This window comes from Balearica regulorum, chromosome 15 (genome assembly GCF_011004875.1).
Source record: "Balearica regulorum gibbericeps isolate bBalReg1 chromosome 15, bBalReg1.pri, whole genome shotgun sequence".
Taxonomy (NCBI): Eukaryota; Metazoa; Chordata; class Aves; order Gruiformes; family Gruidae; genus Balearica; species Balearica regulorum.
The window spans coordinates 2,724,873-2,742,276 of record NC_046198.1 but is presented as its reverse complement, the minus strand read 5'-3'; the positions used below and the strand labels follow the sequence as shown (position 1 = coordinate 2,742,276).

The 17,404-nt window shown below is 45.9% G+C and overlaps 1 protein-coding gene across 6 annotated transcripts in view; it reads right to left on the bottom strand.

Moving 5' to 3' along the window:
- SLX4 (SLX4 structure-specific endonuclease subunit) overlaps positions 1-17,404 on the bottom strand; it is a 34,581-nt gene that overhangs the window by 4,161 nt on the left and 13,016 nt on the right. For all 6 annotated transcript variants that reach the window (XM_075767844.1, XM_075767841.1, XM_075767840.1 and 3 more), the window contains 8 exons: positions 15,003-15,218; positions 13,829-14,043; positions 12,399-12,712; positions 10,593-10,875; positions 9,110-9,198; positions 5,820-5,966; positions 3,369-3,538; positions 69-2,533 (listed from right to left, as the gene is read on the bottom strand). In XM_075767844.1, coding sequence (XP_075623959.1) covers positions 69-2,533; positions 3,369-3,538; positions 5,820-5,966; positions 9,110-9,198; positions 10,593-10,875; positions 12,399-12,712; positions 13,829-14,043; positions 15,003-15,218 — 3,899 coding nt within the window. The remainder of the gene's footprint in view (positions 1-68; positions 2,534-3,368; positions 3,539-5,819; positions 5,967-9,109; positions 9,199-10,592; positions 10,876-12,398; positions 12,713-13,828; positions 14,044-15,002; positions 15,219-17,404) is intronic.

The window sequence follows — 17,404 nt, the reverse complement described above, 5'->3', positions numbered from 1 at the left end:
GAGATGACCACTTAAAATGAAAGCAATTTAACCTCGTTCAATGAATCCGTATCAATTCAAGAGCTCACCAGGAGTCTTTACAGGATGTGTCTGATGGGCACCTGCTGCAGCTGATAACCTCTGAGACAGAGGAAGCATCTCTGGAAATTCATCTTCCTCCTCCTCTCCATTCCAATCATCCCAGATTTTGGAGTTCAGGTAACTTGGTCTATTGCCCACTGACGAACATGCCTCAATAGGACTCTTTTCAAGACACAGCAAAGTTGTTCTTCTGCTGACAGGACTTCCTGGAAGAGGGGTACTGCCCTTAATCTCCTCTGCGTGGACTGGGCTCTCCCACTGCTCATGCCAAGAGCCTGGTTTGGGGCTGCTGGTAGTGCTGGTCTTTGCACGGCTGACCTGGTTGGAGTCCTGGCTGTGACCTCTGACTGGTGACAGATACTCAACATGCCAGCAGTCATCAAAGGGGATTGGGGGCTCATCACAAAGCAAGACACTACTGCTCACAGAATGCAGACTTACTTCCTTTTCGCTGTCCTCTACTTCAACCACGCTGATATTTGTTTTATCTTCCAATGACTGCTCATGGCACAGAGGCACAGGTTTGGATAAAAATGAGATCTTGGCACATTTGCTTTTTACGTTGGTGTGCCCAGGGGAGAGGAGAACTGGATCCACTGGAGAAACTGGTGGGGAGTTCTTGGAAAATGATCCTGCTGCTGGGCTGCTGGGAGGACTCCTTTCACTGACTGAGTTCTCCATAGGCAAATGTTTGCTTGATAACGTTGTTTCACAAACTTTTATTAAATTTCCAGCCATTTCATGGTTACTCTTCCCTGCTGCTAATTTCTTTGTGCTGAGTTTAGATCCTAGACTCTTCAAAGAATTAATACTTGTGACGTGAGTCTGTGTTGTGAAACTTCTGCTTTTGCTCAGAACCGGTGTGTCTGGCACTAGCCAGGAGCTGTCTGTACCCGAAGACACTTCAGGACTGAACTTTTTTTCAGGGCTCGGGTTTGGACTGTGTTTGCTCTCCATACAAGCATCTATCTGTCTGCTGAGAGGCAATTCGGTGGACAGCTTTACACCCTTATTTATATACACTGTCTCTGTAATGCCACCTGAGACCTGGGCAGATCTCTGCTCTGTTTCAGTGACTGATGAGTTAGGTTCAGGTTTTGGTATCTCAGGACCTTGTTCTACGTTTGTACATTCCAGTTGCCCAAGGATTTCCCTTTCTTTCAGAGCAGAGCCTGACTCTGGCAACTTCTTGTCTTCTTGTAACTCCATTTCATCATCAGAAGATAAAACAATAACATCACCCTCCTCCTTCCCCTGAGCTGCATCATCCTGAGTTCTGATGACTGGTGATGACAACCCTGGGACATACGTGCGCTTGTTTAAATCAATGTCAGGAAGCTCGGCTGGAGAAACTGTGTTCTCATTTCTTGACGCAGTATCCAGCTCGTTGGCTTTCTGACAGGATATTTCGTCAGTTGGGAATGATTTTTCCTTTTTGTTTTGCTCTGGTGTTGACACATGTTCTCTGGCAAACTTTCTCTCTGATTTTGGAGATGCAGGTGAAGAGCCAACAGCAGGAAAAAGGGGCACATAAGGTTTGGGAGGAGGACTCCCATAAAAACTATTCCTATGTGGAGAGAGGTCTTTTTGTGATTTGCTGTACGGAAATGAATCATTAACATCAACATGTTTTTCGCTAGGAGCCTTTCCTGATTCTTTGGTAACTTCTTTCGTTGGGGAAGGCTCACAGTAATCTCCCTGAGTTGCAGAAAACAAGCGTTCATAACTTTCGTTTATATCAGTATCACCGTGGAAGCTAGGAAACTGTTTTTCACAGTGATCTGCCCCATCATGTGAGACCTGAGATGACTCGGAATCCTTCACACCTTCACATCTCCTAACGGTCTCTTCTTCATTAGTGGTGGCACCATGGGATGCTACGTCCCATTTTTGAGGTTCACTGTGGTGAGGCACAAAAGTAGTCTGTGGATTGCTCACACTCTCACACCTATTTATATTCTGCATTTTGTCTTCTTGTGCAGACAAGTCACATTTAGATCTTTCCACATCATTGTCATCCCTCAGATCTTTGAAGGTGTTGCTTATTGAAGCAGATCCAGATGTCTTTACCTCTTCCTCCTCAGTTTGCAGGTTTGTACCTTGGGCTGCCTCAGTATCACTGCAGATGCTGCAGTCTGTTTCCTCGCTCACCTCTGTTTCACCTTGAACCATCCTTCTCTGAGTTGCAGCAAACTCATAGATTTCCTCCAGCTCCTGTTCACCCACCCCATTGTCATCTTCCTTCTGGCATTCAGGGCTCAGCATGGGTTCTTCTTCCTCATCTTCACCCACCCACATTGACTTCAAGAGGTCTTGGAAGTTCTCAGCTCTGTCCTCACCATCTTTGTCATCCCTCACAGAGATAAGATCATCTTCTGAATCCACTCCAGAAGACACCTGACTCTCTCCAGTGTTGTTTTCACACTTTGCCACCAGTTCCCTCACACCAAACCTGCAAGGATACAATGGTAATGTTAGTATTTTCCTCCTCCAGTATTTCTTCAGCATTTGGCTGCCTGATCACTCTTGTGAGCCTTGTAAAGAATTTGCATGAGGATGCCGGTTTCCTAAGATGCACAAGATCTCATATACTCCTAAAATTCGGAATTCCCTTTTCCAGGTGTCACTCACATGAAAGCATCAGGCTCACTCTTCCTTTTTTTATGTTTGAGACTAAACAGCTATATGACTACACTAAAACCCCTTTGCCATTTGCAATGGTAAGAGCCCCATGGATGGCTGGGGCTGGATAATGTCCATCATACGCAAGCTTCGTGGCTTTTTGGAGTGACAGGACACGTCTGTACATACATTTTGGCAAGACTCAATCATTTTCCCCCGTATCTCAGCAACTGCTTCTATTTCAAGCTCTTTACTTAGCGTGCACCTAGGATCGTGACCAAGAGCGTGGCTGACACAACACATTAGAGTTCTAAGCATCCAATACAGTCTGCAAGTGCTGTTCAGATGAAGTGCATCGCTACTGCAATGCTTTGAGACTACACTCATCATTGTCAACTTCAGCTGTGAATAAACATCCTGAGACAAAACTCTTGACAAAAGTCTGCTAAGCATAAACTGAACATAGAAAATCTCACACAGATACAACCTGAAGAGAGACTCATGGAAAAGTTGAGGGTAGGATGTTCTAATGTGGAAGTTTCATTTAAGATGTAAGCAGAGGCCTATGGAATTTGTAAGCCACTAAAACTGCAATGGAAGATATCAGGTTGGGGTCTGTGTGGCTGAAAGCATGAGGGGATCAAAAACATGCTCACAGTACAAACCTGGCAGCCAGAGCCCCCACCTGGGGCAGCACCCCAGCAGGGATGTCAGCATCAGCAGCATAAAGGTATCGCAGGAACGCACACACCGCCTCTCCTGTCACGTCACTCAGCAGCACACGGCACGTCTGCGCGTTCCCATCCTCCTCCACCAAAAACCCTTGGCTGTGAACCTGGGGTAACAAGAAAGCAAACAAAGTCCGTTTGCTAGTAAAGGAACAGCAACACCAACATTCTTGTTCCTATCAGCTTATTCCTTTCATTCCAGTCTTACCCTGGCACCAGGACCTGATGCCTCAGAGGGAAGCTAAGATGACCAGTTATGCAGAGCTTCATATGGAATAGGCCACTTCCTTCCTGACCCTACAGCTGTTAGCTTTGATAAAGTTTAACTACTTGTTTTACTCACACATATAAAAGATGGTCTTCAAGTTATGCAGTTAGTATTGCAATCAAATTACTTCCCAGAGCACAACTTGCAGAGCTATCTACACCTCTCTACAAGCAAGCTTCCTCTGATCTGTTTTGAATTTACCTACTGTGTTGGGTTTGCACGGCAAGGTTTTGGTAGCGGGGGGGGCTACAGGGGTGGTTTCTGTGAGAAGCTGCTAGAAGCTTCCCCTGTGTCTGACAGAGCCAATGCCAGCCGGCTCCAAGATGGACCCGCCGCTGGCCAAGGCCAAGCCAATCAGCGCCTCTGTGATAACATATTTAAGAAAAACAGGTAGAGGGAGCTTTTGCAGCCAGAGAGAGGAGCGAGAAGATGTGAGAAACTCTGCAGACACCAAGGTCAGTGCAGAAGGAGGGGGAGGAGGTGCTCCAGGCGCCGGAGCAGAGATCCCCCTGCAGCCCGTGGCGAAGACCATGGTGAAGCAGGCTGTCCCCCTGCAGCCCATGGAGGAAGGATGAGGGGGTGTAGAGATTCCACCTGCAGCCCGTGGAGGACCCCACGCCGGAGCAGGTGGAAGCACCTGAAGGAGCCTGTGGCCTGTGGGAAGCCCATGCTGGAGCAAGCTCCTGGCAGGACCTGTGGGCCCATGGGGAGAGGAGCCCACGCCAGAGCAGGTTTGCTGGCAGGACTTGTGACCCCGTGGGGGACCCACGCTGGAGCAGTTTGCTCCTGAAGGTCTGCACCCTGTGGGAGGGACCCACGCTGGAGCAGTTTGTGAAGGACTTTCTCCTGTGAGAGGGACTCCATGCTGGAGCAGGGGAACGATGAGAGGAGTCCTCCCCCTGAGGATGAAGAAGCGGCAGAAACGACGTGTGATGAACTGACCGTAACCCCCATTCCCCGTCCCCCTGTGCCGCTGAGGGGGGGTGGAGGTTGAAGCCAGGAGTGAAGTTGAGCCTGGGAAGATGGGAGGGGTGGGGGGAGGTGTTTTAAGAGTTGATTTTATTTCTCATTCCTCTACTCTGTTTTGCTTAGTAATAAATTAGATGAATTCCCTCTCTAAGTTCAGTCTGGTTTGCTCGTGATGATAATTAGAGAATGACCTCTCCCTGTCCTTATCTCGACCCACAAGCTTTTCGTTGTACTTTTTCTCCCCTGTGTAATGAAGGAGGGGAGTGATAGAGCAGCTCTGGTGGGCACCTGGCCCTCAGCCAGGGTCAACCCACCACAATGGCTAACTCAATGGTTTTTAAAGTCCTTTGATTTGTGGGCACACGGACATTTGCTAAAGGTTGTGAAGATCCCTTAAAAAATCATATTAAGACTGCTGTGTGGCAGCAATGAACTTGCTTCCCCTGCCCAAACCTTCATGGACCCTTTAGAAATGGCCTGAGTCATCTCGGGTGGAAACTACTGCCAATATGCATGAGGATAAAACTAAAGTTTCCAAAAGGGCAGCTTTACAGAAAGCTCCCTTTGTTAAGGAGCTGGCTGTATGGACTGCTGGCAGCTCCGTGAAAGAGTAGAGTTCAAATTTTAGGCTTGCTGCCTTTCACCGTCCTGACAGGAGGCTGCATAGGAGCAGGCCAGGAACTATTCAACCCCAAAGTGCTTCTGGGAACGTAAGAACTAGCCTTGCAAAAAGCACAGCTCAGTGCAGCTACCTCCAAAGTGGCAACACCTCTGCGTAGGTTATTTTAAAGTACGTCCCAGAATCTTTCTACTGCATACTCAAGCTTCCCAGCCTGGGTGACAGGCAGGACACACCAAGACGGATAAGGCAGTCTGCACTTGCATAGGTACAAAAATTCAGAGGCAAAAAGCACTTAGGAAGCTTCCTCCATTGCTCAGGGGCAGAATGCAAGGAAGGATCCTTGCCTCCCCATGCTCACACCGCTTTGTCAGTGCTCTGGTTTCGTAAGCTGAAAAATCACTGCAAGTCCAAAGGCGCTTGCCATTAGGTCCAGCAGTGCTCTGCACAGATTCTGTCATCTTACCGATCATAGCTGTGGGCAGTCTGGGCTTTCCTAAGCAGAGGAGGAAAGTATGCCAGCAGTACTTACAACTTGAATGGCCTGTGGACACCGTGCGTACAACACAAACATGTGGGCGTAAAGGACTTCCCCAGAGTCCACCTGGAACTGGACATCACTCAAGTGGGGGTTGTTGACCATTGCACTGAAATCTTCAGCCAGCAACCTGAGAGAGGACTGGAACACAGACGGAACACAAAGACAGAAGTTACATTACAGTTGCCAAACGTTAATAAGAAGGGAATAACGCAATGTATTGGCATTGCTGTACTGTGGACCCCTGTCTGGATGCACTGCCTTTGCCTTCTGAAGCTAATCAGCATTACCAACTTAAGGTTTCCATACGACAAAAAAGCAGACAAGTCTAACAGATATTTCTGGCTTTGTTTTACTCCAGTTTTTCCCAGTCTGGAAATTTTGAAGAAAGGGCAGTTCTGTTGTATTCTACTGTACTTGTTCTGCTGGTGCTACAGCACATTATCACGCTCAGACCTTCACCACACCATTTCCTGATGTGGTCTAGCCACTGCCTATAGTTGGCCCCTTGATCTGCCGCCTTCCACCACAGCTTTAGGAAACTGTAATTTCCACTTAGACGGACTTGAACTCAATTCACTATAATTAGAGGGAAGGGGATGACTCAGGGATGAGTAATGAGTCTTTCTCCTCTGGTTCACTGTCTGGCAATGACAGCTGAGAAGAGCATCTCTGCAACAAGGGGCTCATGTAGAATAAAACCAATGTAGGTGTCTAGTTCAAAGGAACTTGTGTGCTTATCACTGAAATCCCTTTTGAAAATTCCACTCAATTATAAAAAAGAAACATAATTTCTATTATCATTCTAGAACCCCTTGCTGGAATTTCGGTGAGGGCTTGTTGACTGAGCTACCTGTGACTGGTTACTGGTGATGGTAAGGTCAGGCCTGGGGTACACTGCCAAAGACAGCAATGATGAGCGCTCTGTTTCTGCTCAGGAGCTGCTCCCAGCACGAACCCACCCCAGGCAATCTTCTAAAGACTCAGATCCTTCTAGGCAAGTGTTGCGGCTCTGGAGGTGGCCAGGGCTTCAGAGAAGTGTGAAATACCCTCAGCTCATGGCTGAGAGACTGTGTGACTGTAAGTGGAAACCAGTTTATAGTTAACACACTAATCACTGACCTTGTGCTTTTCAAACCTTCTGCAGAGTTGAGGAACTGCAAGTTTTATTCCAGTGAACATCTGCAGGAGATGCAGTTCCACCTGGAACAACACAGCTCTTTATTTTATTAGCAGGTTTCTATGTCAGCAGTGGACTGTGGAAACCCAACCTTTCTACTCGCGCCAGCATGTGTTTGCCAGCAGCCAACACTAATTAGCACCAAAACAGAAGCATACACCGGAACACTTCTTCCAGGCCTTCATAGGTGGGCTAGAGAAGACTCTGCGTGTCGTGGCAGAGGTGTGGACTGATCTCCCAGGGAAAGACAGGAAGCTCAGTCTGGAAACTAATCTGATGTTTCTTGCTTTCTTATTCTTGGCAGGTAGGATACCTGCAAGACAGTACCTCAGGAAGCCAGCAAACACAGACTCCTGATGCTACGTTCCAGGCAGCAAGCCCAGAACAGCTTTCCTGCTGATGCTAAAATTATGAATTGGGAATGGGGAAATTAAATAAGGCTAGAAACCTCCTGGCTGCACCATTTTCTGTGCAAAGCAAGCAGACTGGTCTGAAGATAGCTCCGAGTGCGTATGTGCTCCTGTCAGAGAACACACCGGAACACACTCTCCTACTGAGGAGGCCAGCTAGGCTGGACGCCACAGATGTGACAAGGGTCTTGTGCGTGGGTAGGGGGATGTGTTACCAATGCAATGGGTGTATTTGCTCTACATGGTTACACTCTCTGTACTCACAGAAAGCACAAATCTCTCTCCCACTGTCAATCCAACTCTCCAGCAACACTTCATTTGCTTAGAAAAACTATCATAGAATCAAACTAAATCTGAAAAAAATGATCATTCTGGTTTTGCTGGTAGCAATTGAGTTTCAACAAGAGTATCAGAACAATCTCTGTATTGCTAAAGGCCTCTGGTTTAATAGACTCAGAAGCTTATACAACAAGACTTTTTTTCCAGCTAAGGATTTTTTTTTTTAATACCCTCAAAGAATATCTAGAGTTTCTGTAACAAGTAGCTGGGAAGCTCAAGTTTAGTACTGATTCCCACCTCAAAGAATTGTCTCCTTTTAGAAATCTCTGAATTTTGCTAGCACAATATGAAAGTGCTTTCTCAAGGCATCAAAATTTATCTGGCACCAAAAGCCTCTAGCTTTCATGACGTGATTATTCATTATGAAACCAAAGATAATAAGTTTCACCAGATAAAGTGGATGACCCTGGTGAGAAGATGCATTAGGGTTTTTTTTTTTATACACACTTCAATTGAAGGCAACTGATTATACATCCATGGGGAAAATGACTAGTGCATCTGGGGTAAGATGTAATCTACAAAACACCACTGGCTTGATAAAAAAATCATCTTTGACTTACTAGCCTGTGGTCTTCACCTAGTCACCACAGAGAGCACACTGATTTTCAAGCTAGATCCTTTGATATGTGTTCCCACAATTGAGGCTTTTCTATACTAAATCTTTTAAAAGCTCACATTAGCAGCAAAAAAGTGCTCATCTTCCATGGACCTCACAGCATTCCACTTCATCTATCAGGCTTTTATGCCAGATGAGAGAATTTAGTGTGAGTCAGCCAGTCCTTGCAAGAATTCTCTCTTCCACTGCAAGGCACAGCACAGAGAGGAAGGTGACAGAAGAGGAACAGCTCCATCTCCATTCAGAACCATCCAAAGTAGCTAAGTGTGTGAGAAGCACCAGGCAGCTCTGTCTCTCCTGGGCTGCAGCCAATTTTCTCTTGGATAGCCTGGGCGTTAAAGCAGAGTACTGCCTACCATCATGCAGCTGCACCCCAAGTTCGTACCCCAAACAGTCTTAGTGCTATAACATACCTCTTTAACCTGGTTCTTTTTATATAAACTCTGCACAGACTGGCCTTATGTTACCTGGCATTTAAAATCATCTCTCTTATCAGGTGGGACAAGTACTGAAAAATCCATGGGCCTGCTTGTGGGCATCAATGAAATACCACGACATGTGCTGATCTCACCTGTGCCCACGATGATTCCTGAGTGACTGTGAACCTTAAGCACCTCTTTGTTTCTATGGAAAGGAATGGGAAATATTCCATACTTCTATGAATTGCACAAATGTAATAGCTTCTTTTTTACAGTGATAAACAAATACAAAAAAAGTGGGAAAAAAGGGTTGTCCTTACTCTTTTCCAGCTGCTCGTCAGAAGGCTCTTCTCTTTGGATGGGGGGACAAAGCCACTATGTGGAGTATCACAGGAAGTCATTTCTTTTCCTTTAAGAAGAAAATGCGCATCACAACTCACATACAACTTCTTTGTGAGACAGAGTGATGTAAGGACTCCTAACATGATCCAGGCCATGACAGCTCCCCAAGACAGCTGCTATCACCAGCCTGACTGAGTTGAAGGCTCAGGCTGTCCCTCATGCCTTTACTGGAGGGTTTGGCTCTGGGCTGTGACAAGCTGTGGGTACTCGAGTACCTTTCAACCATGAGCAGCACCAATCTACTGCAGATCTGTGTGTGCCGAGGAACTGCAGAGTGCAGCATGCTGCTTTGCTTTCACGTCTCAGTTTTCCTCCAGTGGGAAAAAAAACTATGACGCAGAGCAGAATGGGACATGCCACGGTCTCATCCTAGCAGACAGGCAGAATGCATCTTGGATCTGCAGTTCAACTTAGACAAAACGCTGTGGGCCCTAGTGCTCAGAAGCAGCCAGTGAAACCAGTTTTGCACAGCCTGAGCTCTGTGGTAGTCTACAGAGCACACAGAAAGAACTGATGTCTTCAGAAATGGGTTCGGCTGCATTAGTGTCTGCACAGTGTTTTTTCTCCACCTGGTCTCATTTACACACACAGTATATATTTATGTGTGAAAATTATTTCCCTCATCCAGGAAGCTATATTGCCACTGAAATCCCAGGAGTAGATTTATAGGACCAGGAATCATTTGCTGCAGTTTAGTAGGGGAAGTGAGGAATATTATACCCAAGTGAAAATGCAGACAGGTGAACTTAGCAACCACGTTCTCTTTCACAGGCGAACAGGAGACATACAATACATTTTGCTGAACAGCCAGCCCATTTTAAGGGATATCATTGACCTTGAAATGAGCAGTTGTGCACCACACGCAACTATGACTGAGGACATTAGAGAGCTGCCCATAGAGGAATTCTAGATGTTGTATTTTTTCAACCCTGTACAGGTACAGATAAACTTCAGGTTTATGTAACTGATGTACCAACATAAAATCATCCCTCTTGCACATGTCTCTCATCCAATTGTCTCAAGACCTGAAAAGACAATGCACATAACAGAAAGACTGTCCAAATAGCAGGGATAAGGATTTTGTTCCAGCCGTTGAACATGTCCAGGCTCCCTCCTGGCAGAAAATACTTTGATATCTATAAGGGAATTTTAAAATAAAATTTAGTAGCTGCTGTCTAGGAGTTCTCTTAAATGCTGGGATTTATGAATCATTTCAGAAACCTCAGCTTGATTGTATCTAAAGCTTACTGCAGAAAAATGTCTCCCCACAATATCACCCCTTGGATCAACATCAATGTCCTGTGGGTGCTGTCATGGCTCTCCTAACTCAGCACAGCTTAAGCCTGGCTCTGTGTAGCAGAAGGGACTAGTGACAGGGTTCACAAAGCTGACAGAACTTACCTGGCTGCTCCACTGCCTGAATGTGATCAACATCAAGGTTCCACTGAGTGAGGGTAAGTCCTTCCCTGGCCAACTCAACTAGGTCCTGCAGGGTCTGAACATCCTTCTGGCTGTGAGATAAGAACTGTCCGTCTCCTTCAGGGCCTGACTTGGACTCATCAGAAGTTTGACCTCCAACCTCTGTGCAAGTGGGCTCATGAGAACTCACGTCAGGTTGAATTTGCTGGGATACTTTTGGCTGATCAGATCCCACCGATGGCAGAACATTCTCTGGCTTATGATTCTGATCAAAAGAGGGGGGAAAAAAGACACCAATACATTAGGTCTTGTTTTATGTATTTGCAGAGCTCAGAGTACAGTCTCTTCTTCATGCTTTTGAAACACCTAGTAAAGGATTACAGAGCATTCCCCAGGTACAAGGGCTTCTGAGGCAAAAACTCTCTGCAGTTTTGTGAAGGACTCCCCAGAGATAGGACAGCTCTTAACAAAAGAAAGGAATCTACAACAGAAAACGCAGAAAAGGTGGTTTTTCCAGAAGCATGTCTGTGCAGGCAATTGCCAAACAGGGAGAAAGGATGGTAGAAATGCTCCCACTCCAACATCTAAATATTTCATTATAGCTGGAGCGCCTGGCAACAGTTGCAGCTGAAGCTCTCCAGGTGCTTCTGTTCTGAGTTCTGAAATGCTTTTGCAGTTACATGTAACTAAATCAAACTTTCACCTTGGAGCTGATATTTTCCAGGTTTGGTCTCTGCTTCCCAATAAAAATAGTTTTGTTTGTTTATTTCTAAGTAAAAATGGTTTCGCCATTTCTGTGACTGGAACGAATCAGAAGGAAAACACACTCTTGCCATGATTTTAAAGGCCTACCTAACTTTTATTTTTAAACTGCTCTGGCAGTTTTTTGCCTTGAACAAAAGGTCAAAAATCTTCACACAAATGGAGTCCCTCCACTACAGCCCCAGCCTGCAATAAGCCAGTGAAAAACTCTGGACTTTGATGAGGGAAGAAGTACTAAATAAGGCACATATATTCACACACAATAGTTTTTGAACAGAAGCACCAAACAATTCTTCAGGGAAACAATGGGGAAAGGAAGCGATATCCTTCTTCTTGGAGAGCAAGTATGTGATGAGAGACTAGAAGAGCTTTGTCTATTTCTGTAGGCACTCTTTACAAAAATAAGGAGCACTGAAAGAGGCAGGAGATCTAGGTGAAAAACAGAACAAAACAGTGGAACTGAAAGCTGGATCAAAGCTTATATGCACCAAGAGGCAGTGGGATGCACAGGGAAAGTCTGAAGTGCAAATGCTTCACTTTACAACTCCGGGTGCTCCAACCTTCTCCTCCGTGCAACACAAATATCAGTCTTCAGTTTAAACTTTTCACTCAGTTCCCTGCTGAGTGCAACACACAGGCAAAGCTCATGCTAGAATAAATCGGAGTCAAATGCCAAGAAGGAAAAGAAGTGTCGGGCTGCTGTAAACATGGACAAACTAGTGGCAAAATGACCACAATGGCGTCCCTTTACTCAGTACTCTGTTCCCATCAGTTATATTTTCTGAAAGCTCAAGGAATAACACAGTAACATGAGCCTTGGTCTCCTCTCCAAACACGAGAAAGAAGAGTTCAAGATCATAAAACCTAGCTGTGGAAGATCAGGGGGCAACAGGTCATGAGCAGTGAGTATGAGTATGCAGAGGCAGGGGATCACTCATTTAAATACCAAATGAGGAAACAGAAGGGTTACAGGGCAAGTGAACTAGGGCACACAAGTATCAGAGCAAGGACAAAAGAGCATCGCACCTGCACAGGCTTCCAAGGTACAATTGGAGGGATTAATCCAGCAGTGTAGAATGATTCAAGGTCATAGGATCCTGTCAGAGCACTGATATTCCATAAAAAACACTCCCTGGTTTTGGACAACGGCAAGAGCCAGGTTGCTTTCCCAGATTCATCCTCCAAAATCCTACTAGTGGGAAGCTGAGGAGTGGGAGGGAATTCCACCTCTTCTGCAAGCAGCATAGCTACTCGCTCTTGGATCCTTTTGCGGACCTTCTCCGGGTCCTGAAGCAGTAATGGTGGAGGTGCAGTTGGGCCTCTTTTGCGCCGTTTCTTCTCTTTAAAAAGAAAAGGAAGAGGAACTCAAGTAAATAAACAGCTGAACACATAGGGTAGAGGACCTCAACATGCCAGCTTCTTCAGGTGTCGTAGTCAGTGATGACCAAAAGGCAGCTAGCTACAAGCTGAACACAACTCCTAAGATTTCTGCGGGTAGTCCAAAGCCTGACCTCACCCTTACGGGAGACATGAACTCCAGAAAAGACTGACTCCTGCTCACACTGCTCTGCTGCCTGTTGGGAGCGGTTGCATGTCTACAAGATCTGATCCGTATGGAAGCAACTGATATCCATGCAGTCTGCCTCCCAGACCCATGGAATGGTGCCTGTACGGCACTTGACTAGATCCCAGTGCTTCACGAAAAAGGGAGAAAAAACCACCACCAAATCCTGAAGGACTCCTTTTCTTGCGTACAGGTCACTGATTATATCAAACCACAGCTAACACGAACACTGCACAACTTCATTTGGAAATCCTGTGTCTTACTACCTTTGCTTTACTATAAATACAAATCCAACTGGCAGTACTTTTTGGCAGGAGGAGACCTGAGCAGTGTCATGAAGCGTGAACTCTCCCCTCTGCACAGCACCTGATGCTCTCCCCTGGCAGTTGACTTCCTTTCTAAACCTTTTTGCACACTGAAATCGCAAAGCACATCTTCAACAGCATGTAATATACACATATGTCCACTACAGAAAGAAAACAGAGAGGTAAGAGATAAGGCTGGAAAAGCTGCATTAATCCAGATTGCAGCAGGATAAATAAGAAACAAATCTACTGCAGGAGAAATAACAATAATCTCTTCACGTCATTTCTTTTCACTTCCACAGTTTACAAAAAACAGCTTAAGAATATTTTACAGATTCAGAACAGTCAATTGGTGAAAAAAAGCATGAGATTCCTAAAGGATTTCACTAAAACCCATGGACATCCTGCAGCCTTTCTTGACTGTGTGTGGATACCGCATATTGTTGAAGCTCTGACAGCTTAAATAAAACAGAAACAGGGCTGTCATCCCTCCTATACCCCGCAGGAAAGTCTTAGTGAAGAACAGGCTGTGTTACATTACTCCTCCAACAACACAGCCTTTGACATTAACTCACTTTAGCACATACCTGATCCTGGCTTCCATTTGATTGGCAAAGCAGCCACTGGTTTCACATTTGTAACTGATTTTGCCTGTTCCTGCTTTTCTTGCTCCAACAGAGAGCGTGACATTGCCATAGCAACCAGCAAATCTTCATCCTTAGTCTCCATTTTGGCTCTCTTCTGCATTTTATTTGAGTCCTCTTTGGAGGAGACTTTTCGCTTTGACCTGTTTGGTTGATTGCTGAAATGCAAGAATGCAGGAGGAAGCCCAAGTTAATGTGACTGGATCAGAGACAAGAAACACTGAACACTCCAGACCAGCTGCTCTACTCACTCAGAGAGATTTCCATATCCACAATAATGAAAAACTATTCAGTACCTTCTTCCCTAGCAGAGAGAAGAGGATTTCTTATCACCCATGGAATTTAAGGAAAGTCTTATTTTGAAAAGGTAACCACAAGACCGCAGCACTGATGCAAACAGCTGCTATCTCTATCTTGAACATTTTTTTGTACCAAAGGAGAAAAAACAAGTTGAAGCAGGGCAAAACCAGAAAATGCTTTCCCACTCTTCTGCTTCTGCAGGGAACAGGCAACGGTCCTTCCTCAGCACAAAGGGACTTAGGAGCCCTTCTACAAATTCAGTCAGGCACCACTTGCTGCACTCTGAAGATTCTGCTCAAATCCAAGACAGCAGATGCAGCTCTGCATTTCAAAACATCACGTCTGTTTCCTCTTTGGCTCAGGGTGTAAAGCATATATATCCAGTGCAGCCACAAGCCGAATAGCTGAGGTATTGGCATGACAGACACTCAGGAGAGACTGCATACTCGTACGATGTGGTTTGCTTTATAAGCTCAAACACACCATTCAGCTTTACTGCACAATTGTCTGATAGAGCACAAATATTTCTGACACACCAGTGTAAGATTATTTACTCCTCAATTTGCTCCTGCCTGCTGACTTTTTCAAGTCATCCACCACCTGACCCTTTCTGAAGGAAAGAAAGATGATTTCTCCAACCACTTACCACATTCTCCTCATGCGGTACTGGCTCATGGCTCTACTTGACCTTCTTTGGACTTGGGGCCCACCCAGAATGCGAGTCTGCCTTGCTGCTACCGTTCATCCCCAGGAGCACAAGGTCAATGTCTCTCAGACCAAAGAAAGCAACCAGAATCTTTTATTTTCACCACCTTACCTGGGACACTGAAGAGGTGCATCACCCAGTGTGGACACCTGCAAGTGCACTGCCTGAAGAAGTAGCTTAGGAGGAACCTCCATCTCGACAGCACAGCGTTTCAAGTGGCTGACTCGGCTCTGCGGGGTTTGGAACTGCTTCCCGCAGATGGGACATTCAGGGACCAGTGGTTTGCTGGAGGATGACATCTGTGCTTCTTCCAACTCATCCAGACACCTGTGAGACAATCGCAAAGCTTACCTCTGAAGACTTGAAACCTGTCCATGCTAAGATTTGAACCATATTAAAGAAAAGGAAGCACAATCATCTCTAGTATCTGTAACAGACAGAGAAACATCCCCTAAAGAAACAACAATTACGTGCTCACCACTGTGATGCATATGACATATAAGAGTTACATGGAGATTACGGCTTCAGAGGCATATTAAAAACATGTTGCTCAGAAGCAAGCAGAGGTAATAAACTTCTTTAACTTCATCATATGTCCATTACCTAATTCCTCTTTCTGTATTCATTCTAACATTGCAGCTAACTAGGAAAAAAAAATGGAAAAAAAACTCTACCAGAGAAATGGTAAGTCTTCCTCACCCCAAACAGGACTACTGTTTGTCCTTCTTACTACTTTTGTAGGCATGACCACATGCAGTGTCAAGAACGCAAGCATTTTAAATCTCATTTGCCAAGGACAGTGTTTTATATCACAGAAAAGGGACCATTTGAAATGAACACCACACTCAAGAGTGAAGGATTAGGAATTTCTAATAATTTCTGGTAGACCAAAATTATGTAACAAATTTTAATGGTTCTTTTTCTGTCCTCTCCAGAGAGATTCAGGGTGTGAAATCTTGGATCTGCAGTACCTGTTATAAAAAATCACTCCCTGATTAGAATCATCTTTGGGTTGGAAGGGACCTCAAAGCCCATCTACTTCCAACCCCCTGCCATGGGCAGGGACAGCCTCCACTAGCCCAGGTTGCCCAAAGCCCCATCCAGCCTGGCCTTGAACACTGCCAGGGAGCCAGGGGCAGCCACAGCTTCTCTGGGCAACCTGTGCCAGGGCCTCAGCACCCTCACAGGGAAGGATTTCTGCCTCAGATCTCATCTCAATCTCCCCTCCTGCAGCTTCAGGCCAGTCACCAGTCCCTCTCCAGCTTTCCTGGAGCCCCTTTAGGGACTGGAAGGGGCTCTAAGGTCTCCCTGGAGCCTTCTCTTCTCCAGGCTGAACAAGCCCAACTCTCTCAGCCTGTCTCCATAGCAGAGGTGCTCCAGCCCTCGGATCATCTCCATGGCCTCCTCTGGACTCTCTCCAACAGCTCCATGTCCTTCTTGTGCTGCGGACCCCCGAGCTGGATGCAGCACTGCAGGGGGGTCTCACCAGAGGGGAGTAGAGGGGCAGTGTCCCCTCCCTCGACCTGCTGGTCACGCTGCTGGTGATGCAGCCCAGGACACGGTTGGCTTTCTGGGCTGCCAGCGCACATTGCCGGGTCATGTCGAGCTTCTCGTCCCCCAACACCCCCACGTCCTTCTCGTCGGGACTGCTCTCCATCCATTCTCTGCCCAGCCTGGAGTTGTGTTTGGGATTGCCCTGACCCATGCGCAGGACCTTGCACCTGGGCTTGTTGAAGTCCCTGCAGTTCGCACGGGCCCACCTCTCCAGCCTATCCAGGTCCCTCTGGATGGCGTCCCTTCCCTCCAGCATGTTGACCGCACCACACAGCTTGGTGTTGTCAGCAAACTTGCTGAGGGTGCACTCTATATCACTGTCCATTGGACTGACAAAGATGTTAAACAGTGCTGGTTCCAACACCAACCCCTGAGGAACACCACTCACCACTGGTTTCCACTTGGACATCAAGCCGCTAGGTAATGACACACACAGGGTTGTGTAAGAGACCATTCATTGATGTACTAGGACTGGTGATTACTAGTTCGCCAGTGCATTTATGCACCTACAGCTTTACCTCTTGTGATGCAGACTGCTATCAAAAAATCCATTGCCAATATAACCTTGTAATCTCATCATATGATTACATGATTAATAGTTCAGAAAGCAGACTTAATTTCCAAAAAAGCATTTCTGATATGCTGTCACTGTTTTACAACCTCTGTCCTCTCAAGCAGCAGTAAATATCTGCAGACAGAAACAGCAATAACACCTCTAAAGCTGCAGCTGCAGAAAACCCTAATGAATGTGAGATACTCAACAACGTGATGTAGGACTGGACAAATCAAATCACTCTTGCTCCCTTAAATTGCTGGAATTAAGAAATTACAACCATTCAGATGTGCTGTTTCTGATACTTTCTCAACACAGAAGCACAGACCTTTAATTTACAAAGAGCTATCTGTACATAATATATTAATGCTACTTGATATTTACCACTAAGGAAATTTATATTAAG